This window comes from Nipponia nippon, unplaced genomic scaffold (genome assembly GCF_047370975.1).
Source record: "Nipponia nippon isolate SJK-2023a ecotype South Korea unplaced genomic scaffold, ASM4737097v1 scaffold_35, whole genome shotgun sequence".
Lineage (NCBI taxonomy): Eukaryota > Metazoa > Chordata > Aves > Pelecaniformes > Threskiornithidae > Nipponia > Nipponia nippon.
The window spans coordinates 853,236-880,302 of NW_028262353.1; the positions used below are offsets into that span (position 1 = coordinate 853,236).

The following is a 27,067-nucleotide window of genomic DNA, read 5'->3' on the forward strand; positions in this document are numbered from 1 at the left end:
GGGGCGGAGCCTCCGCCGTTGCCCGGTGCCGCCCCGCCGTGCCCACGTGCGCGCCCGCCCGCCCCGGCGCCGGCGGGGTTAAGCGTCGCGGAGGGATCCCTCCCGGCAGCGTGCGCTGCGGTTCCGCGCCGTCACACCCCCCCCCCCTCCGCCGCACAGCGCCCGCCGCGCAACGTCTCCCTCCGCCCGAACCCCCCGCCGCCAAGTAGTGCGGGCGCGGCGCCCCCCGGCCGCGGCCCCCAGGGCGCAGCGCGGCGGCCCCGGCGGGGCGGGCGGGCGGGCGGGCGGGGCGGGGCGGGGGCGGGCGGCGGGACCTACTTTCCTCTGGAAATGGCCGCGCCGGGGAGCACCGTCCGCCCCGCGCCCCGAGGCCCGTCGGCGTAGGGGCGGCCACGGGGGTAAGAGCCGGGCGGGGGACGGGGGGCGGCCCCGCCGGGGCTCCCGCGCGTTACGGGGCCGGGCCCCCGCGGCTCCGGAAGGGGAGAGGCCCCGCGTTCGGCCCCGGGCCGCGCCGCCTCCGCCGCGCCGGGCCGGGCCGCGCCGCCGCCGCCGCCTCCTCCCGGCCAGGCCTCCCCGGCGGCTGGGCCCGGAGCGCGGTTCCCGGCTCCCTTTGTGTCCGCTACCGGTACCGGCGATGCCCGCGGCCCGGGGAGCCGGTGGGGCCCGGGCCGCCGCCTGAGAGCAGGTACGGCCGGGCCCGGCGCCCCGGGGCCCCGGTGCCGGTGCCCGGGTAGGCCGCGGCGGGCCGGGGCACGGGGCCTGGCTGGCTCGGCCCCCCGGGAGGGCCCGGTTGTACCGGGGAGGGAGGGGGAGCGCGGCCCGGGGGCACTGGTGGTGGTGGTGGGGTCCCGAGCGGTGCTTCAGCCCCCCGTGGGCGCGGGCAGGGCCGCCGGGCCCCTCCGCCGACCCCCCCCCGGCCCCGGTAGGCGCCGGGGCCCTTCCGGGGAGGGCGCAGCCGCCCCGGGGCGGCCCTAATCCCCCCGGGATTACCGGGGAACCGGAGGGGATTTGCTGGGGGGGGCCGGTCCCCCCACCCCCGGGCCGGGGGCTCCCTCCGACCCCCCCTGCTCCGTCTCGGAGGGGGCAGCCGGGGTTTCGGGGTGCGGGGACTGCCCCAGCCGGTCCCCGGTGCTCGGGGGTGGGGGCCCCCCGTCCCCCCGTCCCCCCGTCCCCCCCGTCCCCCCCATCCCCTCCCCTGTGCTGGCTCGTAGGCGGCTTTGGGGTCTCCTTTGCACGCCCCCCCCCCAGCAGCCGCCTGGGCCCCCCCCGGGTTTTTGGGGTGCAGGTGAAGCGTGCCCCCCCCCGCTTTGGTCGTGGTGTTTGTGGGTGACTCCCCCCGGCGCCGCAGGGGCTCGGCTGTGTCGGCGCTGGTTCTGGGGAAACTGAGGCACAAAGGCGGGGGCCGGGTGCTGAGGGAGGGGACCCTGGGCACCCCGCTTTATTGCTGCACCCCAAATCCCACCCGGCACCGGGGGGGTCCCGGCTTCGCCATGGGCACTGTGGGTGCTCCCTGCCTCGCGGAGCCGGTGCTGCCGCTGCCGGGAGGGTCTGGGTGGCTCCTCGGGGGTCCTGGTGACACCCTGGGGTGCCGCAGAGCTGGGGTTGTCCCTCCCCACCAGGGTTTAATCGGGGTTGCGCACCCCCAGCCCCCGCACCGGTGGGGAGTGGGCTGCCCCAGGTACCCGGGCTGACCCGGGGCGTTGCTGCGCCGTCCCCACCCCGACCCGGGGGCCAACCCGGGGGGCCAGTGGGCGACGGGGGGGGGGGGGGGGGCGGGCGTGGGGAGGAGCCGTCCTTGCCCGGGGTCTCGTGGACCCCTGGGGAACCGGGACCCGCCACCCGCTTGCGGCACGTGTGGGGAGGGACGCTTCGGCTGGGCTGAGACCCCGCAAACTCGCTTCAGGGGGAGCGGCCGGAGGGTGCTGCCACGTCCCGTGGGTGGGGGGGCTGGGGAAGGGCCCCTTCGCCCGTGCGCTGACGGATCTCGCCCCCTCGCAGCTGCGGGCCTCCCCCGAGGGACGCCGGAGGCAGGATGGACGAACAGAAGCCGCCCAGCGAGGAGAAGGACGCGGACGCACCAGGTGACCACGGGGCAGGGTAGGGTGCTGGGGGGGCTGGCGCTGTGTCCCCCCAGGGTGCCGGGTGCTGTCCCCCCCTCCGCGATGGCTGATGGCCGCTCTCCTGGCAGCCGATGGGGCCGTGGCCTCAGAGGAGATGGGCAGTGCGGAGGGCGACCCCCTGAAACCCCCTGAAGAAGCCTCCGCGGGGCCGGAGCTGGAGAGCACGGAGACGAAGGGACCTCCCCAGGGCCGCAGGTGAGGACTGGGGGGCTCGGGGGAGGCGTGGAGCTTGGGGGGGGTCCTGAGTGTCCCTGACACCCCTTGTCTGTCCTCCCCCCAGCACACCGGCCCGCCGCTGCGCCCTCTGCAACTGTGGGGACTGGAGCCTGCATGGGCAGCAGGAGCTGCAGCGCTTCGAGCCGGCGCCTGACTGGCCCGAGCGGCTGGCGGGGCACGAGCCCCCCGAGGGTCCTGGCCAGCCCCCCCCGGAGCCAGAGCCGGCAGGCGACGACCTGGCACAGATCGGCTTCTCCGAGCGGGTGACTCCGGTGCAGCTCTTTGAGCCGACGGGTGAGCGCAGTCGCAGTCCCGGGGTCCCCATCCCGCCGCCCTGGGTGTCCTGCCCGGCCCGGGGACCCCCCCGTCCCTGACGCCTCCTCCCCACAGGGCACTGCTGGGTCCACCGCTGGTGCGCGGCCTGGTCCGCTGGCGTGGGGCAGGAGGCGGCGGGGCTGGCCGGCGTGGACGGAGCTGTTTTCTCAGGGATCTCACAGGTGAGCGGGGCCCGGGGAGGGTGGGGGGTGGCAGGGGCTCGGCCCGGCCCCGGGGAGCGTCTCTGACCCCGCCGGGCTCCTCTGCTTTCAGAAATGTGAACACTGTCGGCGGATGGGGGCCACCATCCCGTGCCAGGCGGCCGGTTGCCCCCGCCTCTACCACTTCCCCTGCGCCGCCGCTGCCGGCTGCTTCCAGTCCATGAAGACCCTCCGGCTTCTCTGCCCCCAGCACGTGGCCGAGGCTGTGCAGATGGGTGCGTGCGGGCTGGGGCTGCCAGCCCTGGGTGCCGGGTCCTACCCTGCCCTGGAGGGGGGCCGCAGGGGGGTAGAGCCCGGTGAGAGGGCGGCCCTGACACCCCTGTCTCTCCCCCTGTCCAGAGGACGCGCGGTGCTCGGTGTGCGACGGGCCGGGCAACCTGCGGGACCTGGTTTTCTGTACCAGCTGCGGGCAGCACTACCACGGGGCCTGTCTGGACATCGCCCTGACGCCCCGCAAGCGCTCGGGCTGGCAGTGCCCCGAGTGCAAAGTGTGCCAAACCTGCAGGTGAGCCCGCGTCCCCGTGGCGGGGGGGACAACGAGGGGCTCACGGGGGGGCACGTGGCCCTCACAACCCACCTTGCACCCCACAGGCAGCCCGGTGAGGACTCCATGATGCTGGTCTGCGAGGCTTGCGACAAGGGCTACCACACCTTCTGCATGGAGCCGGCCATCGAGGGCCTCCCTACCGACTCCTGGAAGTGCAAGGTGCGTCCCGCTCGCGGCGAGGGGGCGTGGGGGTGCCCGGTCTCCCCCCTGCCCACCCCTGACGTGCCTCTGCCTCCCCCCAGAACTGCCGGGTTTGCTCAGACTGCGGCCGGCGCCCGGCCGGGCTCGATCCCGGCTGCCAGTGGGATCGGAGCTACTCGGTGTGCGAGGGCTGCCAGCAGCGCCGTGCCGCGGAAGATGCCCACGGGGCGCTGGCACACGTGCCCCAGCCGGACCCCCCTGCCCAGATGTGAGTGGGGATGGGGGGACCGGTTGGGGGGGTGTCGGGCTGGGTGCCCCCTTTGCAGGTGGGAGGACGGGTCCCGCGCCGCAGGGCGGGGGTCGCCTGAGCCCCGCTCCCCTCACCCGGTCCCCCTCATCCAGGTTGGCGTCCCCCGACCGCAGCGAGCCGCCGGACGTGCCCGTCCCCCCGCCCGAGCTGGAGCCCGCGGGGTGCGATGAGAAGCTGCAGCCGGGGGGGGACCCCGAGGAGGCACCCCCGGGCGTTGGCGGGTCTCCTCCCGGCGAGCAAACCCCTGTGGAGGTGCCCCCTAGCGAAGTGCCCCCCGGCGAGGTGCCCCCTGATGAACTGCCCCTCGACAAGCTGCCTCCTGATGAATTGCCCCCTGACGTGCAGCCCCCTGAGGAGCCCCCTCCTCTCGTGCAGCCCCCTGAGGAGCCCCCTCCTCTCGTGCAGCTCCCCGAGGAGCCCCCTCCTCTTACGCTGCCCCTTGATGAGCCACCCCTCGAGAGACCCCCCCTTGACGAGCCGCCCCTTGACAGACCCCCCCTCGAGGAGCTGCCCCCCAGCGAAGAGTCCCTTGATGAGCTGCCCCCCACCAAGCCACCCCTTGACGAGCTGCCCCTCGACATACCTCCCCTCGACAAGCTGTCCCCCAATAAACCACCGCTCGAGAAGCTGCCTCCCGACGAGCCGCCCCCCGACAAGTCTCCCCACCATGAGCCACCCCATGACATGTCGCTGCCCCTTGACGAGCCGCCCCCCGACGAGCTGCCCCCCAACGAACCACCCCCCGAAGAGCTGCCCCCTGAAGAAGCACCCCCTGACGAGCTGCCCCCTGAAGAGCTGCTCCCCAGTGAGCCGCCCCCTGAGGAGGACCCCAAGCCACCAGGTAAATGGGGGACCGTGGGTGGTCTGTCCCCTTCCCCGTCCCGTTGTCTCCCATGGGTGCCGGGGTCCCATGCCTGGGTCCTCTCCCAGCTCTTGTGTGACTCTCAGCTTGTTGACCCTGATTTCATGCTTCGATGCCCCATTTTGGGGGTGCGTGAGGGGCTGGGGGGGTCTCTGGGGCAGGCTGAGGTGATGCTTGTTGCCTCCCAGGCCGGGTGGCACAGGGGACAAGGGGACCCCCATGGCCCCCCTCACCCGCGGCCGCGTCCTGCAGGTCTCCTCCCTGAGGTGGCTGCGGCAGAGGAAGCGCCAGCCCTGGCCCCGGAGGTGCCCCCCGAAGAGGAGATGGAGCTGGAGCCAGAGCCCTCGCTGCCCCCCGAGATGGCACCCCCACCCCCGGCTCCCCCAGGTGGGTCTGGGGATGCGCTGGGGTCGGGGGGGGGACACACGACACGTCTCTGTTGGGGGCTGTGGCGTCACCGTCCCCTCCCTCCTCTCCACCCCCCCAGATCTCCGCGCCATCTCACCCGCCCACCCCCCAGACCCCTCGCCCGACGCCAAGGAGGACGAGCTGCCTGAGCCGCCCACCCCAGCCCTGCCCGAGCCCCCCGGCAGCCCCGGCACCGCCATGGACACTGAGCCCCCCGGCTCCCCGCCGCCCCCCCTGGGCTCTCCTGCCTGCACCCTGGCCCCCGCCGAGCCCCCCGAGGATGATGAGATGGAGACGGCTGGTGGCGAGGGGGAGTCACCAGCCAGCCCCCCTGGCAATGGCCCCCATGCCAGCCCTGCCCCAGAGCTGGGGCCCTTCCCAGGCCTGCCTGAGGAGGAGGAAGAGGAGGAGGAAGAGGCACCGAGGCTGGAGCGGGAGGGCACCAGTGGGAGCTCCCCCCCGCTGAGCGAGGAGGATGCACTGGAGGAAGGCCGGGCTGGGGGGGACCCTGAAGCCAAGGGGTCCCCCTTGCTCCTGGAGCCGGAGGAGCTTGGCCCCGAGACCCCCATGGAGGTGTGCGCCGCTGGGGAGAAGCTGCTGGGGCGCGGAGACGAGGGGGGCCCCGAGCCCCCCGCCCTGCGCCCCCGGCCCGACATCCTCAACGAGATCTCCAACCTGAGCCAGGGGGACACGAGCAGCAGCTTCCCCGGCTCGGAGCCGCTGCTGGGCTCCCCGGACCCCGAGGGCGGGGGCTCGCTGTCCCTCGAGCTGGGGCCGGCCTCGGCCGACGCCAGCCTGCAGAAGGAGGACGCCGGGTCGCTGCCGCTGGGCGCCGAGACCGACGACTCGCTGCTCTTCGAGCCGGCCGCCAAGGGGGACGGGGACAAGAGCCGGCGGCGCAGCTCCCCGGGGCGCTCCCGCGTCAAGCAGGTATTGGGGGGACCCTGCCAGCCCCGTTTCTCGGGGGGACCCGCCACCCTCACCACCCTGCCGGGGCTGTGCCCCCCTCCCTGGGCTGCCCCTGCGGCGAGTAGGCGAGGGTCGAGCGCGCGATGGGGGTGGGATGGGGGCCGTGCCCCTCCGCTGCCCCTGCCCCGGTCGGGATGCGTGGCGGGGGTCCGGCCGGCCCCCCCCGGGTTGCTGTAACCGCCCTCTCCCCTTGGCCCTAGGGTCGCAGCAGCAGCTTCCCCGGGCGGAGGCGCCCCCGAGGTGGGTCCCACGGGGGCCGGGGCCGGGGCCGTGCGCGCCTGAAGTCGACCACCTCGTCCGTTGACACCCTAGCAGTAAGGCTGGGCTGGGGCAGAGGTGGGGGGCCGGGGGGTCCCCAAGCTTTTAGGTGGCAGGGCTGAGAGCCGAGCTTCTTCCCCTATCCCTTTTCCCCACCATCCCGGTCCCTCGGAAAGGCTCGGGAGCCCTTGGGGTGGTGTGGGGTGGGTGGGGGTCCCGGGAGGGGAGGCGATGCCTGGGGCTGTGCTGTGGGTCTGGAGGTTTCACCCCACAAGCATAGGGCTGGTGAGGGGCTGCCCCCCGGGGTTCTGCTGCCCCCGCGTGTTCCTGTGCCCCCCCGTTTGACACCAGGCTGTGGCTGGTGCCCCCCCAAACTGCACGGAATGTGTGGGTCCTCGGTGCTGAGCCCCCTGCTCTGTCCCCAGCTCGCCGATGTAGAGAGCTCGCCCAGCAAGGAGGAGGACGAGGACGATGACGACACGATGCAGAACACGGTCGTCCTCTTCTCCAACACTGACAAGTTTGTGCTCATGCAGGTAACCGGGGTGCTGTGGGATGGACAGATGGACGAGACAGGACAGACTCCTGGTCTCCCCCAGCTCCTGTCCCCCCTCCCTAGCTCCTCTCACAGCCCCTCTCCCCCAGGACATGTGTGTGGTCTGCGGCAGCTTCGGGCGCGGGGCCGAGGGGCACCTCCTTGCCTGCTCCCAGTGTTCCCAGTGCTACCACCCCTACTGCGTCAACAGCAAGGTGAGGGTGACGGGGTCCCCTGTCCCTGCGCCGGGCGGGCAGGACTGTGCTGCGCCCCTCGGGGACCCGCACGGCCGGGCCACGTCCCTTGTGGCACGCACGCGATGTGCCCAGCGTGGCCGTACTGTGCCCTGGGGTGTCCCCCGTGGCCGCGCCGAGCCCTGGGGTGTCCCCCACGGCCACGCTGAGCCTGGGGACCCCCGTAGCCGCACCCAGGGCTCACGCAGCTTCCCTCCCCGTCCCCAGATCACGAAGGTGATGCTGCTGAAGGGCTGGCGCTGCGTGGAGTGCATCGTCTGCGAGGTGTGCGGCAAAGCTTCCGATCCCTCCCGGCTCCTGCTCTGCGACGACTGCGACATCAGCTACCACACCTACTGCCTGGACCCCCCCCTGCAGACCGTGCCCAAGGGCGGCTGGAAGTGCAAGTGGTGCGTGGGGGGCGCGAGGGGGAGCCCCGGGGGGGCTCGGGGCCGGCGCTGACCCCTCGGGACCCCCCCCTCCAGGTGCGTGTGCTGCGTGCAGTGCGGGGCGGCTTCCCCCGGCTTCCACTGCGAGTGGCAGAACAACTACACCCACTGCGCGCCCTGCGCCAGCCTGGTCGTCTGCCCCTTCTGCCGCGAGAAGTACGTGGAGGACGACCTGCTCATCCAGTGCCGGCACTGCGATCGGTGAGCGCTGTGTCCCCGGAGTGTGGGGTCTTTGCGCCTGGGTTCCCTGTGGGGCGGCCGGGGTGCGTGACGGGTCCCCGCTGCCCGCAGGTGGCTGCACGCGGCGTGCGACAGCCTCTTCACGGAGGAGGAGGTGGAGCAGGCTGCGGACGACGGCTTCGACTGCAGCGCCTGCCAGCCCTACGTGATCAAGCCGGCTGGTGAGCGCCTGGGCCGAGGGGAGCCCGTGGGATTCAGGGCGCGTTTGGGGGACGCGGGGACTCATCTCCCCATCCGCTTTTCCCTCTGCAGTGCCCGCACCTCCCCCAGAGATCGCCTCGGTGAAGGCCAAGGAGCCAGGTACACGCGGCACCGAAATCGGTGCTGGGGGCAGCCTGGCGCTGGCCGTTCACCCAGCGCTGGCTTTCGTCCCCACAGGACCCCAGTATTTCCGCTTCGAGGGCGTGTGGCTGACGGAGACGGGGATGGCGGTGCTGCGCAACCTCTCCCTGTCGCCCCTGCACAAGCGGCGGCAGCGCAAGGGGCGGCTGGGCACCCTGAATGGGGAGGGGGGGCTGGAGGGGGGCGACTCCCTGGGCCCCGACGACAAGAAGGACGGCGACCTGGACACCGATGAGCTGCTCAAAGCCGAAGGTTGGGTTTTCCTGGGGGGCTGCGGTGTGGGGGTGCCGGCGGACCCCGCTAACGTGTCGCGTGTCCCCCCCCGGCAGTTGGTGTGGAGCACATGGAGTGCGAGATCAAGCTGGAGGCGCCGGCCAGCCCCGACCGCGACATGGGGGCTGACGTGGACTCGGGGAAGGGGCTGGAGGACCCGGAGGAGTGCAAGAAGAGGAAGCGCAAGCCGTACCGGCCTGGTGAGTGCCGCCCGGGGCCCCCCCCCCGGGACCGGACCCCCCCCAGCCCCACCGTGACCCCCCCGCCTCCTCTTCCTCTGCCCGCCAGGCATCGGCGGCTTCATGGTGCGGCAGCGCAAGTCCCACACCCGCCTGAAGAAGGTGTCGGCAGTGCTGGCTGAAGTGGGGCGCGAGGGGCTGAGCGCCGAGGGGCACCCGGAGGACGGTAGGGCCCGGTGGCACCCGTTCCTGTCCCTTCCCTGCCCACTTGTCCCCTGGGGATGGAGAGGGACTGCGGGGTCTACCCCATGGTGCTGTACCCCAGCCCCTCTTGTGGCACGGGAACAGCCCCAAACTCTTTGGGGGGAGGCGTTAACGGGGCGGCTGTTGCAGGGGCGCCGGGGGACCTCCCGCCCGAGGGCGGCCTGGATCCCGGCTCGGCAGAGGGGGACGAGAAGAAGAAGCGCCGGGGAAGGAAGAAGAGCAAGCTGGAGGACATGTTCCCCCCCTACCTGCAGGTGGGGTGGACGGGGGCAGCCCTGGGGTGGGGATGGACGGCAGGGACGCCCTGACGGACGCCGCGGTGCTGATACCGGCTCCCGCTTTGGCAGGAGGCGTTTTTCGGGAAGGCGCTGATGGACCTGAGCCGGAAAGCGCTGCTGGCGGCGGGCGGCGTGGGGGACGGGGCCGCCCGCCCCTCCCTGGGCCAGGGCGCCCCGCGACCCAAGGGGGACCCCAGCCTGGCCGGGGCGCTGCAGGGTGCCCCCCCCGACAGGAGGGAGACCCCCACGCACCCCCGAGGTGAGCACGGCCGGGGAGCCCGGACCCCGGCCACCGTCCCCGAGAGGGGTCACGGGGGGCTGGGGAGGGGGGTTTGGGGGTTGCCATGGTCACCAGGGGTTGTTGGGGGACATTGGGATTGTGGGGGGCTGTTGGGGGACATTGGGGTTGTTGGGGGGTTGTTGTTGGGGGACATTGGGGTTGTTGGGTGACGTTGGGGAGCTGTTGGAGGACTCTGGGGTTGTTCAGAGTTGTTGGATGGCCCCGGGGTTGTTGGGGGACATTGGAGGGCCCCAGGGTTGGTGGTGGTTGTTGGGGGACCCTGGGGTTGTTTGGAGCTGCTATGGAGACTGGGGGTTGTTGGGGGCTGCTGAGGGCTGCTGGGGGTTACCGTCGACACCAAGGGCTGTAGGAGGAGGCTGGGGGTTGGTGGAGGACCCCGGGGGCGGTTGGGGGGTACCGGTCCCCCCGCCGGAGGCGGCCCGGCCCCGCTGAGGCCTGGTGCCCCGCAGGGGACGACAGCACCGACGGCAGCGCCGCCGCTCCCGACGATGACGGCAAGGACGACGCGAAGGCCGAGGACCCGGGTGAGCCCCGGGGACCCCCGCGGCCCCCCCGCCCTGCCCGTGGGCCGCCGCGTTGTGCGGGACAGGCCGAAAACCGGGGCCTTCGAGAGGCGGCCTAGAGCGTCCGCAACCACAGAGACGGAACTCCTCTATGGTTGAGGAGTACGCTCTAGGCAGGGCGGGAAAGGGCGGGGGGAACTCTATGCTCTCTCGGAGTGAGTCCTGGGCGCCGGTGACCATAGAGTAGCGCCTAGAGCGCCGCCGCGTGGGGTGGCGCTCTGCACGGCCCTGGGGGACTGGGGGACTCCTGTCGCCCTGTAGGGGTGGGGGACGATGGGGGTGCCCCGTGGGGGCCCCGGGGTGCTGAGGAGGGGGGTCCCGGGGTGCTGAGGGCACCTGCTGACTCCTCCCCGCAGGGGCCGACGAGCCGAAGGATTCCCCGGACCCTGGGGACGCCGAGAAACCGGCCACCCCGGGTGAGGGCGCGCTCAGCTCCGACCTCGACAAGATCCCCACGGAAGGTGATGGTCCCTGCGCCCCTCTTGTCACCTGCAGTGAAGGGGGGTCCCGGGGCTGGCACACCCACGTTTCTTCTCCAGCTCCTGTCGGCGCAGGTTCTGCACCATGCGCCACCGGCGACGGCTCAGCTCTTCCTTTTCCTCCTGCAGAGCTGCCCAAGATGGAGAGCAAAGACGTCCAGCAGCTTTTCAAGGACGTGCTGGGCTCGGCGGAGCGCGGGGAGCAGCCCCTCAACTGCGTGGCGGCGGGGATGGAGGCTGGCGGCGCAGGGCAGGACCCCAGCCGGGCGCAGCGGCCGTTCCTGCAAGGAGACCTGCAGCTGCCAGGGCAGGGTGGGTGGAGGTGGCACAGCCGCAAGCTGAAACGTGGTGATCGGCGGGGGGTCCTGGTGCGTGGGGGAGAAGGGCAGGGCTCACCGTCTGCCCCGGGAGAGCCCCCACCTTGTGTCTTCGTTGGGGCTGAGTTGTCTGAACAGCAGCGGTGCCGGTGGTACAGGAGAGCCCGGGCTCCTGGGTGTTCCCCGGTGCTGTGGGGATGAATGTGGAAAGCGTTTTGGGGGCGCGTGGGGGGATCTCGCGTTGTCCGAGGGCTGCTGGGCCCCTGGGCGGGCGCGGGCTGGAGCCCCAGTCCTGGCCTCCCTGCAAGCCCTCTCCCTTCCCTCGCAGGGAGCGTCTCCCTGGGCTCGCTCTCCGGAGCCGTCTCCCTGGAGTCGTATTCGGGCGTCTGCCAGTCCCCGTTCCTCGATAACAGGTACGCGGGGGGACGGGGGAGCTGCGGCTGGCCGCCTAGGAGGCAGCGAGCCCCGGGGCGTTGCAGGACTCCCTCTTTCCTCACACGCTGCCGGTCCGTGACGCTCTCTCCCCCACGCAGGGAGCGGAGTGGCTTCTTCAGCCCAGACCACTGCGAGCCCGAGAGCCCCTGGGCCAGCAGCTCAGCCGCCACCACGCCCTCGACACCCACGACGCCCACGACGGAGGGCGAGGGCGACGGGCTGTCCTACAACCAGCGCAGCCTGCAGCGCTGGGAGAAGGACGAGGAGCTGGGCGAGCTCTCCACCATCTCGCCCGTCCTCTACGCCAACATGAACTTCCCCAACCTCAAGCAGGATTATCCAGGTAGGGCTCTGGGGGGGCTGCGGCCCCCATCGGGGCGAGGGCAGGGGGGAGCTGGGTGCGGTGTGACACCCCTGGTCCCTCTTTGGAGGGGAGATCCCATCCGCTCCGGCACAGGGCTTGGCTGCAGGACTGAGACGCTCCCCGCAGCGATGGTGGGGGAGTCTCGGCACCAGCTCCTGGGCATGGGGCCGTCCCCGCCCGTGAAGGGGGACGGTCACCCGCTGAGGGCGTGGGTGGGCTCATCAGGCACGGGCTAACGTTGCTTTTCTGCTCTTTGTCTGCTCCTACTGGACTCCCAGACTGGTCGAACCGTTGCAAACAGATCATGAAGCTCTGGAGGAAAGTCCCCGCCACAGACAAAGCTCCCTATTTGGTGAGTGCCGGGGCGTCGCTGGGGTGGGGGGCCTGGGCGCCGGGGGCTGCGAGTCAGCTGGCTTCGTGTTTTTGTTAGCAAAAGGCCAAAGATAACCGGGCGGCTCATCGCATCAACAAGGTGCAGAAGGTACGTGCTGCAGCGGGGAGGTGCCCGGCGGCCCTGGCCCAGCCCTGGGGGACATGGAGTGCCCACCCCGGCCCCCTTCGCCCCTTCCCCAGCCCGCTGGGAGGGCAGGCGTGGCTCCCCGTAGCCCTGACGGCCGGGCTCTCTCTGCAGCAGGCCGAGAGCCAGATCAACAAGCAGACCAAAGGGGAGGGACTGCGCAAGCCGGAGAGGCCCTCGCTGCACCTGCGGATCCCGGTGCCGCCGGGGGCACAGCCCGTCTACATCAGCAGCCCCCCTGCCACCGGCGAGAGCTTCTTGAAGCCCCCAGTGGGTGCCGGAGGGGGCCCAGAGTCGCCCAGCGAGCTCTTCCTCAAGCTCCCACCCCAGTCCCCTGCCCAAGTGCCTTCGCACGATCCCTACGGCGCGGCACCCGCCTACGCGCTGGAGCCCCGCTTCCCCTCGCCCCTGGGCCAGAGCCCCACGGCGGGCGCTGCTTTCCAGCCCTTCCCTGGCCAGCCCCAGCCCCTTGCCGGCCCTCGAGCCATCCCCGGCTCCCAGCCCCCCGACTTCCACCCCACGCCGCCTGGCACCCCCCGGCACCAGCCCGGCACCCCCGACCCTTTCCTGAAGCCTCGGTGCCCCTCCTTGGACAACCTCTCGGTGCCAGGAAGCCCCGGGGCCCGGCCCCCCGAGGCCCTGCTCTCTCCCCTGCCTTTTGGGGAGCAGAAGAAGGGCCTGGAGGTGAAGAAGGAGGAAGGGGGGAGCCTGGGGGTCTGCTCGCCTGGCTATGCCCCCGCTATGGGCTACGGGGACTCCCCGGGCGGCCCCCACCTCTCTGCTGCGGAGTTGAAGGCGGCCGATGTCTTCAAAGCCCCCATGACCCCACGGGTCTCTCAGGTAGAGCCGCAGAGCCCGGGGCTGGGGCATCGGCCCCCCGACCCCCACCCCCTGGCCCCCTCGCCCCCCGGCCACCCCGATCTCTACCGCCAGTCGCCCTACCCGGACCCCTACTCGCAGCCCCCGCTGACGCCCCGGCCGCAGCCCCCCGAGGCCTGCTGCGCCCTCCCGCCCCGCTCCCTGCCCTCGGAGCCCTTCTCCCGCGTCCCCGTCAGCCCCCAGTCCCAGTCCAGCTCCCAGTCCCCCCTCACCCCCCGGCCGCTCTCCAACGAAGCCTTTTGCCAGTCCCCTGTCACCCCTCGCTTCCAATCCCCGGACCCCTACTCCCAGCCACCCTCCCGGCCCCAGTCCCGGGACCCCTTCACCCCCCTGCACAAGCCCCCCCGGCCCCAGATGCCGGAGCCAGGGTTCAAGTCAGTGCCGCTCTCGCACAGCCCGGCGGCCGGCGGGGGCTTTGGGGGCACCCCGGCGGCCGAGCCCCATGCCAAGGCGCCGGGTGGGCAGCAACCCCCCTTTGCCCGCTCCCCCGGCGCCAGCGTCTTCCCGGGCAGCCAGCCCCCCATGCGCTTCACCTTCCCCCCGACCGTCTCAGAGCCGCTCAAGGGCTCCCCGTCCCACCAGCCCCATGGGATTAACAGCCATTACGTCTCCGGCAAGACCCAGAGTTCGGCCTACGCCTCGTCCCCTGGCTTCCACCAAGCCGGCAGCCCGCTGGGGCCGGGTGCCGCGGCTGCCGAGACCTACAGCCTCTCACCCCTCCGGCCCCCCTCGGTGCTGCCGCAGCAGCCCCCAGCCACCCCGCAGCAGCAGGACGCCTCCGTCGCCTTCCTGCCCCGAGCCGCGCTGGGGCCACTGGCTGACAAGAGGGAAGAGGCGACGGCGGGGCTCTCGGCACCCCCGAACCGGGACCTGGCGGAGCTGCCCGGCGGCCAGGAGGGAGCCCTCGGCACCATGAGCCAGTCGGAGCTGGAGAAGCAGCGGCAGGTGAGGGCTCGCCGGCGGCAGGGCTGCATCTGTCTGCGTTCAAGAGGGAACGCGAGGGAGGAACCGGGACCTCTGTGGTTGGTGGGGTGATCAAGGAGCCTGGCTGCGCTTGTAGCTCCTTCCCCAGAGGCGTGGAGGGGGCACGGGCACCCGGGGTGGGGGGCGTAGGTTGGCACAGCCAATGCGGTCTCCGTGCGTGGTTTGTGCTTGGGTCCCGGGATGAGCTGGTTTCGCTCCCGTGTCCCTGCTCTCAGTCTTAACTCTCGGTTCTTCCCAGCGCCAGCGGCTCCGTGAGCTGCTTATCCGCCAGCAGATCCAACGCAACAGCCTGCGGCAGGAGAAGGAGAGCGCCGCGGCGGCTGCCACCTCCTCGCCGGCGGGCTGGGCCCCTGAGGCCGGCAGCCAGGCCTTCGAGCTGAGCCGGGGCATGGCCCCCTACCAGCCGGCACAGGTAGGAGAGCGCGGGGGAACGGCTCTGGTGGGAGGCCGGGGGCGGACAGAGGGGTGACGCTGCGTCCTTCCCTTCTCTTCCAGGACAAGGGTGTCCTCGGGACGCTGGCCACCGCAGCCAACGCCGGGAAGGTGCCCGGCTCTGTCATGGTGCAGGCAGCGTTTGCGCAGGACGAGCGGCTCTCCCGGCCCCCGCCGGCGGCCACGCCGTCCACCCTGGACATCAATGGGAGGTGAGCGCCCAGCGGCGGGGTGACGGGCTCACCGCAGCTGGTTAGAAACAAGCAGAGCTTTGCCCTGGTGGGGTGCGTCCCCCCCAGCTCTTGCTTGTGGGGATCGCCCAAGGGGGATGGGGCGGCTGTGGTTTTCCTAGGTGCCTGCTGTGGTCCGAGGGGGTTGGGACCCCTGGGGTCCTGTGCGTGGCGCACCGTGGCAATGCCAATCCAGTCCCAACACCGCGGTGTCTTGCAGGGCGGCGGTGGGGCCCCCCCAGGCCTTCTACCCCCGTGGGGTCTTCCCGGCGCCGTCCCCGCAGCAGCACCTCTGGCAGCAGCAGCAGCAGCAGGCAGCCACGGCCCTGCGGCTCCCCGTCGCCTCCCGCTTCGCCCCACCAGCCGCTGGCACCCCCGTGAGCAGCCTGAGCACCCGCCTGCCGGCGCCTGCCGAGACGGTGCCCGCCTCACCCGCCGCCCTGGGCGCCCCTTTCATCGAGCTGCGGCACAACGTGCAGAAGGGACCCGGGGGGGTCGTGGGCTCCCCCTTCGCCCCCCAGGCACCCCGGCCCCGCTTTTTCCTGCCTGGGGAGGAGGGCACCCCCCAGGCCCTCTGTGCCCCCGTCGTGCCCATGCAGGCGCTCCCCACCCCGGCGCTGCAGCCCCAGAAGATGCTGGTGCCGCTGCCGCCCGCCTCCCCGCAGGGTGCTGAGATGAGCAACAGCCACCACCAGCCTCACGCCAAAGCGGCCGCCCCCCCGCCGCTGCCAGCCCCCAGCCTGGAGCTGCAGCACGTCCCCTCGCGCCCGCTGTCCTCCGGCTCTGCTCTCCGCGCCGAGGGCCCCAAGGACGGCTCCGCAACGGACCCCACGCCGGCTCCGGCCCCGGCCCCGGGGAAGAGCCACCTGAGCCTGGAGGGGGGACGTCTGCCCTGCGAGGTGCCCGTGGAGCCCGATTTGGATGATGACTTTGGCTCCCACAAGGACCTGGAAGATGACGACGATTTGGCCAACCTGAGCCTGGATCCAGATGTGGCTAAAGGGGACGACGACTTGGACAACCTGGACAGCCTGGAGACGGCAGACCCCCACCTCGACGACCTGCTGAACGGCGACGAGTTCGATCTGCTGGCCTACACCGACCCCGAGCTGGACACCGGCGACAAGAAGGACATCTTCAACGAGCACCTTCGCCTGGTTGAGTCAGCCAACGAGAAAGCCGAGCGCGAAGCCCAGCTCAAGACAGAGCCACCGGCGCCCAGCTTGAAGCTCCCCGACCCTGGGGACGGCAAAGACGTGGCCCCATCCGTGGAGGACCGGGAGGTGCCCAAGGAAGGGCTGGTGCCTGGGGTGGGCTTGGGACCTGCTCCCTGCCCGACGGGCTCCGCGCTGGCACCTGACCCGGCTTTCAAGGCGCAGGGCACGGAGGCGAAGGCGGGCTCGCTGCCCACCGACGTCAAGCCCAAGCTGGAGGACGGCTGCCTGAAGACCTCTCCCTGCCAGTTCACCACCGGTGGCCCCGAGCGGCTCCCAGTCCCCGTCAAGTCGGAGGCCCTGCAGGGCACGGATAAGATCTCTGCCTCCCTGGGACTGAGCCTCAAATCCGGCCAGACCCTCCCGAGCCCCGGCGCCGGCCCGGCTCGCCTCAGCTTGACTCACTTCCCTAACAGCAGCCATGCCGGTGTCCCTGTGCTGGAGAAGGACCCCTATGCTGGCCCTGGCCGCGGGCTGGCCCCTGCCCAGCTGGGCAGCCAGAGCAGCCCCTTGCTGGAGAAGTTTGAGCTGGATGGTGGAGCCCTGGGCCTGGGCAGCGCCCGGCACTCGCCAGCCGATGACCTGGACAAGATGGAGAGCTCGCTGGTGGCCAGCGAGCTGCCCCTGCTCATCGAGGACCTGCTGGAGCACGAGAAGAAGGAGCTGCAGAAGAAGCAGCAGATGTCGGCCCACCTGCCCCGGGGCACCCCCCACCTCCCGGCCCCGGGGCACCCCATGCTGCACACGGCGGCGGCCGGGCAGCCCCCCGAGGGGCAGCCACCCCGCCTGGGCGCCCCACAGCCTCCCCTCCAGCTGGGGCTGGTGGCCAGGCCGCCGCTGATGCCACCGCAGCCACCCCGGCTCGTTGCACCCCAGCAGGGCCCAGCGCTGGCCCCGCACATGGGCATGGCCCCCGGGCAGCCCCACGTGCTGGCGGCCCCCCACGGCGTGCAGGTGGCCCTGGCGCAGCCGCAGCAGAGCCAGCAGCAGGTGCTGGTGCAGAAGCCGATGGCCGGGGTGCAGCCGCCCGCCCTGGGCCTGAAGCCCCCCCAGCTCGTGATGCAGCAGCAGCTGGCCAACAGCTTCTTCCCGGACACAGGTAAGGGCTGCGGGCGGTTGTTTTGGGGGGAGGTAGGGCCCTTTTGGGTGGGGAGCATAGGGTTGAACGTGCTGCGGCACCGTCCGCCGACCCTCTTGGCAGACCTGGATAAGTTTGCGGCCGAGGACATCATGGACCCCATTGCCAAGGCCAAGATGGTGGCGCTGAAGGGCATCAAGAAGGTGATGGCTCAGGGCAGCATCGGGGTGGCCCCGGGCATGAACAGGTAAGGGGCGCAGCGGGCGGCAGAGCACGGCCTGGGGCGGGCAGGGCGCCTCGGTCCTGGCTCATCCCGTGTCCCTGTGTGTCCCCCTCAAAGGCAACAGGTTTCCCTGCTGGCCCAGCGGCTCTCGGGGGGCCCAGCCGTCTCCGAGATGCAGAATCACTTGCTGGCGGGGAGCGGGCAGGTGAGTGGGGCGCCCTGGGGGGGACGGGGGTCCCGCTGGGGCTGCCCAGCTTGGCGCCAGGGACCCCGCCAGGCAGTGGCCACGCTGGCCGGTGGGTTTGGGGTTCCCTGGGGAGGTGGGGGCTGTGGAGAGGGGACGGGGGGGCACTGGGGAGGGGGCACGGCATGGCGCATGTCCCCAACACTCTTCTCTCTGCCAGGAGCGGAGCAGCACCGACCCAACCCAGGCTCGCCCCAACCCACCCACCTTCGCCCAGGGCGTCATCAGTGAGTACCGGGGGGCCGGGGTAGCGCTGGCCAGGTCTCATCCTGCCCACGCAGGCTGGGCTGAGCAGGGCTGTGGCCACGCTCACTCCAGAGCCAGGGTCCCTGCTGATCCGAGACCTCTCCCCGCTCCCGCAGACGAGGCCGACCAGCGGCAGTACGAGGAGTGGCTCTTCCACACGCAGCAGCTCCTGCAGATGCAGCTGAAGGTGCTGGAGGAGCAGATCGGGGCGCACCGTAAGTCGCGTAAAGCCCTCTGCGCCAAGCAGCGCACCGCCAAGAAAGCCGGGCGGGAGTTCCCCGAGGCCGACGCCGAGAAGCTGAAGCTGGTGACGGAGCAGCAGAGCAAGATCCAGAAGCAGCTGGACCAGGTAGGGCTGTGCGGGCACCCTGTCCCCCGGTGCAAACGTGTCGTCCCTGGTGCTAACACCGTGCCGTCCCCGGTAGGTGCGGAAGCAGCAGAAGGAGCACACCAACCTCATGGCCGAGTACCGCAACAAGCAGCAGCAGCACCAGCACCAGGCCTCGGCCGTCATGGCCCTGAGCCCCTCGCAGAGCCCCCGCCTCATGTCCAAGCTCCCCGGGCAGCTGCTCTCGGCGCACGGCGTCCAGCAGCCGGCGGGGGCCGTGGTGGGTGCGCAAGGCCTCGGCCAGCAGCCGGGGCAGCCCGGGGGGCTGCGCCCGCCCCAGGGCGGCATGTCCATGGCCGTGCAGCAGAGCCTGTCCTTCATGGGCCAGCAAGCCGTGGGGAACGCCCCGGTGCCCGGCACCTCCAACGCCTTCTTTGCCGGGAACCCCGCGCTGCGCGGGCTGGCCGCCGACAGCCGCCTGATGCAGGAGAGGCAGCTCCAAAGGATGCAGCTGGCCCAGAAACTGCAGCAGCAGAACATGCTGGGACAAGTGTCGCTGCAGCAGCAGTCAGGCGTGATGGGACAGGCGTCCATGCAGCAACAGGGCGTGATGGGACAGGCGTCCATGCAGCAGCCGGGTGTGATGGGGCAAACATCAATGCAGCAGCCAGGTGTGATGGGACAGGCGTCCATGCAGCAACAGGGCGTCATGGCGCAGGCGTCCATGCAGCAACAGGGCGTCATGGCGCAGGCGTCCATGCAGCAGCCAGGCGTGATGGGACAGGCGTCGATGCAGCTGCAGGGCATCATGGCACAGACACCGATGCAGCAGCCGGGCGTCATGGGACAAGCTTCAATGCAGCAGCCGGGCGTTATGGCACAGACGTCGATGCAGCAGCCGGGCGTTATGGCGCAGACGTCGATGCAGCAGCAGGCTGTCATGGCACAGACATCCATGCAGCAGCCGGGCGTGATGGGACAAGCGTCCATGCAACAGCCGGGTGTCATGGGACAAGCCTCAATGCAGCAGCCCAGCGTCATGGCGCAGACGTCGATGCAGCAGCCTGGCGTCATGGGCCAAGGCTCGATGCAGCTGGCAGCCATGGTGGGGCAGCCCAGCCTGCTGGGGCAGCAGCAGCCGGCGCCGGCCCCGCAGCCGGGCGCGGTGGGGCAGCCCATGGTGCCGAAGCAGCCGGGGCTGATGGGCAGCCAGCAGAGCCTGCTGGTGCAGCAGCTCTCACCCCAGCAGCAGCCAGGCTTGCTGAGCCACGCGCAGGCGCCGGGGCTGCAGCACCAGGCGGTGCTGGGCCACCCCCCGCCCCAACGCCAGGTCCTCCTGGCCCCCCACCAGCAGCGGGTGCTGGGCTCGCCCCAGCTGGCGCCGCAGACTCCGGGGATGCTGGGCCACCGGCTCGTGCTATCCCAGCAGCTGGGGCAGTCGCGGGCGCTGCTGGCCCCGCAGCAGCAGCAGCAGAACTCGACGGCCGCCCAGCCGGGCCTCCTGGGGCTGGGCCAGGGGCAGTCCCCGATCCAGCACTTTCCGCAGCACGGGGCGGTGGGCCAGGCCCCCTCAGTGCTGCACCTGAGTCAGGGAATGCAGCCGGCCCCGGCGGTCCTGGCTGCCAAGGACCAGCCTGGAGGGGCGGACGGCAGCGCCTTGCCCACCGAGGGCAGCGAGAGCGGGGCTCAGCTGCACGGGGGTCCCCAGGAGCAGCAGGGACCCCTCAACCCCTCGGGACTGGGTGGCCCAGAGCCCCCAGCCCCCAAGCACCAGGCTGAGCTGGGGCAGGGCCAGCAGCTCCTCTTGGCCTCCCCGCAGCCGGGCGTCCTGGGCTCGCAGCCGGCGCTGCGGGCAGCCCCTGTGCAGCCGGGCACCCTGCTCGCCCCGTCCCTGCAGAGCCCCGGGGCCACCCGCCCCGAGCTGTCCCAGCAGCATGGGGACAGTGCCGGGGTGGCGGAGCCACCGCTGGGCTGCGGGACGGGCCAGGTGCAGGGTATGGCACTGCCGCAGGCGCCGCGGCCCCCGGAGCAGCTGGCAAAGGGGCCGTCGGGCTCGCTGCAGGGCCAGCCGCAGCCCCCGCGGCTCCAGAGCCCCGGGCAGCACAAAGCGGGGCTGGCAGTGCCATCGCCGGGCACGGCCACGCTTCCCCCGGGCCTCCTGGGGCAGGTGCCAGGGCCGGTGATGGGCCAGATCCGGGCGCAGCTCCAGGGCGTCCTGGCCAAGAACCCGCAGCTGCGGCACCTGACGCCGCAGCAGCAGCAGCAGCTCCAGGCCCTCCTGGTGCAGCGGCACCAGCAGAGCCTGCTGCAGCAGAGCCAGGCGCTCCGGCCCCCCAGCCCCTTCCCCGGGCAGGCCCCGGACCACGGCTCCCCGGCCCCTGTGGCCCGCCAGCCCCCTCGCCCGCTAGGGCCCCTCTTCCAGCCACGGCCGGGCGCCCCGGCAGAGGCACAGGCCGGCTTTGCCACCGAGCAGGGGCGGGCGCTGCCGGGGCAGCCCCCCCAGCAGCCCCTGGCCGAGCTGGTGCAGGCAGCCCTGGCTGCCCGCGGCCCCCAGCCCGGCCTCGTCCGGCTCCCCACGCCGCCGGCCCCCTCGCCCCTGGGCTGCTCGTCCCAGCACCTGGCCAGCCCCGAGCAGAGCCCCCAAGAGCCAAAGAAGACGTCGCCGGGGGTCCCGGCCTCGGCCCCCAGCCCTGTGGCGCCGGCAGAGCAGGGGCTGACGCCCACGCCGAGCGGCACCCTCCCTGACCCGGCACGTGGTCCCTGGGACCCCGAGGCACCCGGTGCAGACCCAGCCAACCCCAGCGAGACCCACATCAATGGGGCTGTGCCGGAGGGGGCCTCCACAGCAGGTGAGCCCCCCCAGGTGCTGGTGAAGCAGGAGCCGAAGGATGAGGCAGCGGCGGCACAGTGCGAGCTAGATGGAGACGAGGCGGCAAAACCGGAGGCCAACGGGGACCCCGGGGCCGGCCAAGCCAACAACCTGCTGGCACCGGGCGGCCGCTCCGAGGCCGGGCACCTCCTGCTGCAGAAGCTGCTGCGGGCCAAGAACGTGCAGCTCTCGGCGCAGAGTCCAGGCGAGCTCAATGGGCACACGGAGAGCCGGGGCGCCGGGACGGAGCTGCGGCCGCAGCCGGTGCTGCTGGGCCGGGAGGTGAGCGCGAGTGCCGCGGGGTGGGATGGGGGGTGATGGCCGTGGGGCTGCGCTTGGCATGGCTCCCACTCCTCTCTCCCCCCCCCCCCCCCCTCCCTCCCAGGACCCCTCCATCGCCAGGAAGCCGGCGGCCACCAAGCCCAAGAGGGTGCAGAAGGGCAACGAGCGGGTCCCGGCCTCCCGCAAGAAGCTGCGGAAGGACGAGGGGCTGCGCCCTGGCGAGGCCCTCATGAAGCAGCTGAAGCAGGTAGGGCTGCAGGCCGGGGCTATGGCGGGGGGCTGCCTTCTCTCCCCGTCCCCTCCTCACTGCTTTGCCCCCAGGAGCTGTCGCTGCTGCCGCTGACGGAGCCGACCATCACGGCCAACTTCAGCCTCTTCGCGCCCTTTGGCAGCAGCCCCATCAACGGGAAGAGCCAGCTGCGGGGCGCCTTCGGCAGCGCCGTGCTTGACAGCGTGCCCGACTATTACTCCCAGCTGCTCACCAAGGTGAGGCGGGGTTGTGCCCTTGTCCCCCCCACCCCGTCCAGGGGTCCCGGGCCACCCCGCCGTGCTCATCCCGCTGTCTCCCCCCAGAACAACCTCAGCAACCCGCCCACGCCACCCTCCTCGCTGCCCCCCACGCCGCCCCCCTCTGTGCAGCAGAAGATGGTGAACGGCGTCACGGCCCCCGAGGAGCTGGGCGAGCAGCCCAAGGACGCCGACCCAGCCCGTGAGCCCCACGGCCAGAAAGGTGAGTGTGGCAAGCACAAGGGTGGCACGGAGTCCCTGCTGTCACCCGTCCCCCCGCTGCGACACCCGTCCCTTCCCCACGCAGACGCGCCGGCCGTGGAGGTGAAGAGCCTGGACCTGCTGGCAGCTCTGCCCACCCCTCCCCACAACCAGACAGAGGACGTCAGGTGAGCCACCGGCCGCGATGACCCCCCACGGGTGACACCAGCCCCCTGCTACGGGTGACGCCAGCCCCCACCGCCCGTGACGCCTCCTTCCCTGCAGGATGGAGAGTGACGACGAGAGTGACTCCCCTGACAGCATCGTCCCCGCCTCGTCCCCCGAGAGTGTGCTGGGCGAGGAGCTGCTCCGCTTCCCCCTGCTCAGCGAGGCCAAGCCGGAGCTGGAGGACCGCGTGCTGTCCCCCATCATCCCCATCATCCCCCGGGCCAGTATCCCAGGTGGGCTGGGCTGCACTGGGGGCGCGTAGGGACCAGGGAGGGGCAAAGCAGGGCAGGAGGGGGCTGCGGTACGTTTGGACTGGGCGGGAGGGGGTCCACGGGACGTATGGACCAGGCAGGAAGGGGTCCGTGGGATGTACAGACCAGGCAGGAGTAAGGCAGGGCAGGGCGGGGGGCTGCAGGGTGCGTAAATCAGGTAGGAAGGGCTCCGCGCAGGGTGCGGACGGGGCAGGAGGGGTCCCTGGGTGTGTGGGCTGGTAGGGGCGTGGGGGGACAGGGGAAGGGTCCTTGGGGAGCGTGGGCTGAGGGAAGGGGGCTGTGGGGTGTTCTGCACCTGGGCAGCATAGCCCTGAGCGTGGCCCCATGTGTCAGGGCTGGCCTGTTCCCAAGGGTCCCCCGGCCTCCCCCCGAGGGTTTCGCGTTGGTGCTGGGTGCTCTGTCCCTGTCGCTGCAGCCCAGTCTCTGCCCCACGCGAGGGGATGGATTCCCAGCAGCATTTCTGCAGGGGGCCGGGGCGGCTGGGTGGGCTCACGGGTGGCTGTCGGTGGGGCTGCGTCTGCGCAGCTCTGACCCCCCTCTCCCCACGCCAGTGTTCCCCGACACGAAGCCCTACGAGGCCATGGAGCCCTTCGGGGCCCCCCCCGGGAAGGCGGGGGCAGTGGGCCCAGGCACCCCGTGGGAGAAGGGCAAGAGCAGCGAGGTCTCTGTCATGCTGACGGTGTCCGCAGCGGCCGCCAAGGTGAGCGAGGGGACGGGGGAAGGCGAGACCCTTGGGGTTCTCGCGCTGACCCCGCGTGGTGGCATCCGGGGCCCCGAACCCATCCCGTCCTCCTCTCGCCCAGAACCTCAACGGGGTGATGGTGGCCATGGCGGAGCTGCTGAGCGTGAAAATCCCCAGCTCCTACGAGGTGCTGTTCCCGGATGGCCCCGTGCGAGCAGCCGTGGTTGAGGCCAAGAAGGTGGAGACGGACATGGCTGGTGAGCGCCTGCCCCATCCCCGCGGGCTCCCCCGTGTCGGGCTCCCCCGTGTCCCCAGACCAGGTGCCCCGTGACGGGCTCTCTCTCTCTCTCTCTCTCTTGCAGCGGTGCTCGGTGGCAAGGAGAAGGCGGCGCTGGCCGGGAAGGTGCCGGACAGCAGCTCTGAGTGGCTGAAGCAGTTCGACGCGGTGCTGCCGGGGTACAGCCTGAAGGGCGAGCTGGACCTCCTGACGCTGCTCAGACAGGTCAGCGGGGCGCGGGGGCCCCCCAGGGCTGTGACCCGGGGAGAGGGCTTTTGGGGTCCCCATAAGGCTGTGGCCATGCGGGGGTGCAAGACCTTTTAGGACCAAGTAAGAACATGTAAAGAAGTGTGTGGTGGTCCCTGTAGGTCCCCCTGTGACTGCAGGGTGGTGCAGGGGGTTTCCTGAGGGGCCAGGTCCGCCTGTGGAGCGGTGCTGAGTCTCCCAGGACTGTGTGGAAGGGGTCGGGGAGGCCCTTGCAGGGCTGGGAGCGCGGTGGGGTGCTGTGGGGTCCCTGCAGGGCCAAGGACCCCTCCCTGTGCTGTGCAGGGAGGTTGGGGGTCCCCATCCCTGGGACGCTCTGACCCACTTCCCCCCTCCCCGTGCCGCAGGAAAGCCCCGTTCCCGAGAAGACCCTGCACCACTGCTACGTCAACAACGTCTCCAACCTGGATGTGCGGCAGCTCTCTGTCATGCCCCAGGAGCCCTCGCCCCCGCTGTCCCCCTCTGTCCCCTCCCCGTCCAGCCCCACTGAGGCTGCCAGGGTCCCCGACCCCGAGGCGGCTCACGAGGCGGCCCCAGCCCCCGCATCGCCCCTGCCGCCAGCCCCCTCGCCAGCCCCCCAGGAGGAAGGGGCTGCGGCCCCCCACTCGCCACCCCGCTTCAAGCAGCGCTCGCGGCCGCCGGAGGACGGGGACGAAGCGCGGCCCCGGCTGAAGAAGTGGAAGGGGGTGCGGTGGAAACGGCTGCGCTTCCTCGTCACCATCCAGAAAGGGGGGGCCAAGCGGGACGGCGACAAGGAGATCGCGGAGTTCATTGACAAGCTGGGCACCACCCTGCGCCCCGAAAAGGTGCCGCGTGACCTGCGCAAGTGCTGCTTCTGCCACGAGGAGGGCGACGGGGCCACGGATGGGCCGGCACGCCTGCTCAACCTCGACCTTGACCTCTGGGTCCACCTGAACTGCGCCCTGTGGTCCACGGAGGTCTACGAGACGCAGGGAGGGGCCCTGATCAACGTGGAGGTGGCCCTGCACCGCGGGCTGCTCACCAAGTGCTCCCTGTGCCAGAAAACCGGCGCCACCAACAGCTGCAACCGCATCCGCTGCCCCAGCGTCTACCACTTCGCCTGCGCCATCCGCGCCAAGTGCATGTTCTTCAAGGACAAGACCATGCTGTGTCCCTTGCACAAGCTGAAGGGCCCCTGCGAGCAGGAGCTGAGCAGCTTCACCGTCTTCCGACGCGTCTACATCGAACGGGACGAGGTGAAGCAGATCGCCAGCATCATCCAGCGCGGTGAGCGGCTCCACATGTTCCGCGTGGGCGGGCTGGTCTTCCACGCCATCGGGCAGCTCCTGCCGCACCAGATGGCCGACTTCCACAGCGTCACGGCCCTCTACCCCGTGGGCTACGAGGCCACGCGCATCTACTGGAGCCTGCGGACCAACAACCGCCGCTGCTGCTACCGCTGCACCATCTGCGAGAACAACGGCCGCCCCGAGTTCGTCGTGCAAGTCATCGAGCAGGGCCTGGAGGATCTGGTCTTCTCCGACTCCTCGCCGCAGGGTAAGGGAGCTGCAGGCGCTGGCCCGCTGCCTTCCTCCACCCCCTGGCCCGCTGATGAGGAGGATGGGGTGACGGGAGGTCCCGGAGTGGCTCGAGCCGGGGGTGCGCACCGCCGGGCAGCCTGGAGCAGGTCCCCAGCTCCAACCCCCTCTTCTCTCGGCAGCCGTCTGGAACCGGATCATCGAGCCGGTGGCGATGATGAGGAAGGAAGCCGACATGCTGCGACTCTTCCCCGAGTACCTGAAGGGCGAGGAGCTCTTTGGCCTCACGGTGCACGCGGTGCTGCGCATCGCCGAGTCGGTAGGTCCTGGGCGGGGGGGGTGGGGTGGGGTGTCTCCTCTCTGCGCCGGGGGTCAGCCCCGTTGGGAAGGGGGCTGGGGGCGGCTGCTCGACCCACGGCCCCTCCGCTCCCTCCTCGGCAGCTGCCCGGCGTCGAGAGCTGCCAGAACTATCTGTTCCGCTACGGGCGCCATCCGCTGATGGAGCTGCCGCTGATGATCAACCCCACCGGCTGCGCCCGCTCCGAGCCCAAGATCCTCACCCACTACAAGCGGTGAGCGGGGCTGGGATCCACCGGGAGAGCCGGGATCCCTGGGGATCCCTCAGGTCTGACTCCCTCTTGCCCCCTCCCCGGCAGGCCCCACACCCTGAACAGCACAAGCATGTCCAAGGCCTACCAGAGCACGTTCACGGGCGAGACCAACACGCCCTACAGCAAACAGTTCGTGCACTCCAAGTCCTCCCAGTACCGGCGCCTGAAGACGGAGTGGAAAAACAACGTCTACCTGGCGCGGTCCCGCATCCAGGGGCTGGGGCTCTACGCGGCCAAGGACATCGAGAAGCACACCATGGTCATCGAGTACATCGGCACCATCATCCGCAATGAGGTGGCCAACCGGCGGGAGAAGATTTATGAGGAGCAGGTGGGGTCCGGCGGGATGTGGGGGGATTTGGGTGGGATGTGGGGGGCTCTGGCGGGATCTGGGGGGCTCGGTGCAGCCGCTGACACCCTCTCCCTCGCCAGAACCGCGGCATCTACATGTTCCGCATCAACAACGAGCACGTCATTGACGCCACGCTGACGGGGGGCCCGGCCAGGTGAGCGCGGGGGGCTCGGGGGTGGTGGGACCCCCCCAGAGGGAGCAGTGACCGTCCATCTGTCCTGCCGCCCGGCTCGGCGCTGACCCCGCGCCTCCCTGTCCCCCCCCCCCAGGTACATCAACCACTCGTGTGCCCCGAACTGCGTGGCCGAAGTCGTGACCTTCGACAAGGAGGACAAGATCATCATCATCTCCAGCCGGCGCATCCCCAAGGGGGAGGAGGTCAGGCGGGGGCGTGGGGTGGCCGCGGGGGGCTTAGGGTGGCCGCGGGGGGCTTGGGGCCGGGCCCTCTGCCACGCCGGGCCCTGTGCCGCGCCGTGGGTGACTCCCCGCTCCCCCCCCAGCTCACCTACGACTACCAGTTCGACTTTGAGGACGATCAGCACAAGATCCCCTGCCACTGCGGAGCCTGGAACTGCCGGAAGTGGATGAACTAGCTGGGAAAAGGGGCTGGGGGCCGTGGCCCCCGCCTCGGAGACCTCGCCGAGCCCCGCCGGGGCCGCGGGAGGTGCCAGGGCGGCCGGGCAGGCGGCCGGGGCACGGAGGCTCCGGCAGGGAGGGCGGCCGCCGCGGAGCCACCGGCCCTGCCCGAGCGGGACGGACGGACGGACGAACTGGCAACTCAGGGTTTTCTTTGCTTCGTCCTGCAAGGAAGGGGGGGTCCGGCGAGACCCCCACCCACCCACCCACCGCCCGCCTCCCCCGTGGGGGAGCCGCGGGGGACAGAGTGGTCCCAGTGGAGCCGGAGCGAGTTTGGAGCCGGCCTGGATTAATTTTTTTTTTTTTTTTTTTTTTTTTTTTTTAGAAACAAAACTAATAATATTTGCTCGCTAATTACCAAGGTAACACAGACTCCTTGAGCTCGACAATCCG

General features: G+C 71.4%; 1 protein-coding gene across 8 annotated transcripts; it reads left to right on the forward strand.

Moving 5' to 3' along the window:
* Positions 1–277: 277 nt before the first annotated feature.
* On the forward strand, positions 278–27,064 carry KMT2D (lysine methyltransferase 2D). 8 transcript variants are annotated; one of them, XM_087771375.1, is made up of 55 exons: positions 278–398; positions 1,999–2,081; positions 2,189–2,315; positions 2,401–2,630; positions 2,727–2,833; positions 2,925–3,087; positions 3,212–3,377; positions 3,464–3,578; positions 3,662–3,828; positions 3,963–4,711; positions 4,985–5,119; positions 5,220–6,070; positions 6,310–6,423; positions 6,793–6,903; positions 7,013–7,117; positions 7,364–7,545; positions 7,621–7,785; positions 7,876–7,985; positions 8,077–8,124; positions 8,203–8,418; positions 8,496–8,639; positions 8,728–8,844; positions 9,012–9,136; positions 9,230–9,419; positions 9,911–9,985; positions 10,381–10,485; positions 10,633–10,815; positions 11,149–11,233; positions 11,354–11,598; positions 11,898–11,971; positions 12,050–12,100; positions 12,251–13,960; positions 14,238–14,411; positions 14,495–14,643; positions 14,882–16,974; positions 17,077–17,200; positions 17,294–17,381; positions 17,581–17,647; positions 17,783–18,015; positions 18,092–21,145; positions 21,249–21,392; positions 21,467–21,631; positions 21,719–21,875; positions 21,960–22,041; positions 22,139–22,314; positions 22,905–23,053; positions 23,157–23,292; positions 23,398–23,537; positions 23,924–25,094; positions 25,258–25,394; positions 25,517–25,647; positions 25,732–26,017; positions 26,119–26,192; positions 26,308–26,416; positions 26,539–27,064. In XM_087771375.1, the coding sequence occupies exons 2-55, from the start codon at positions 2,033–2,035 to the stop codon at positions 26,629–26,631; spliced, it is 16,146 nt and encodes a 5,381-aa protein (XP_087627501.1). In that variant the 5' UTR covers positions 278–398; positions 1,999–2,032; the 3' UTR covers positions 26,632–27,064. The 8 variants fall into 8 exon arrangements, with proteins under 8 accessions (XP_087627501.1, XP_087627499.1, XP_087627498.1 ...); XM_087771373.1 differs by having other exon boundaries at positions 8,077–8,418; positions 11,354–11,597; positions 11,888–11,971; XM_087771372.1 differs by having other exon boundaries at positions 11,354–11,597; positions 11,888–11,971; positions 21,719–22,041.
* Positions 27,065–27,067: the final 3 nt, after the last annotated feature.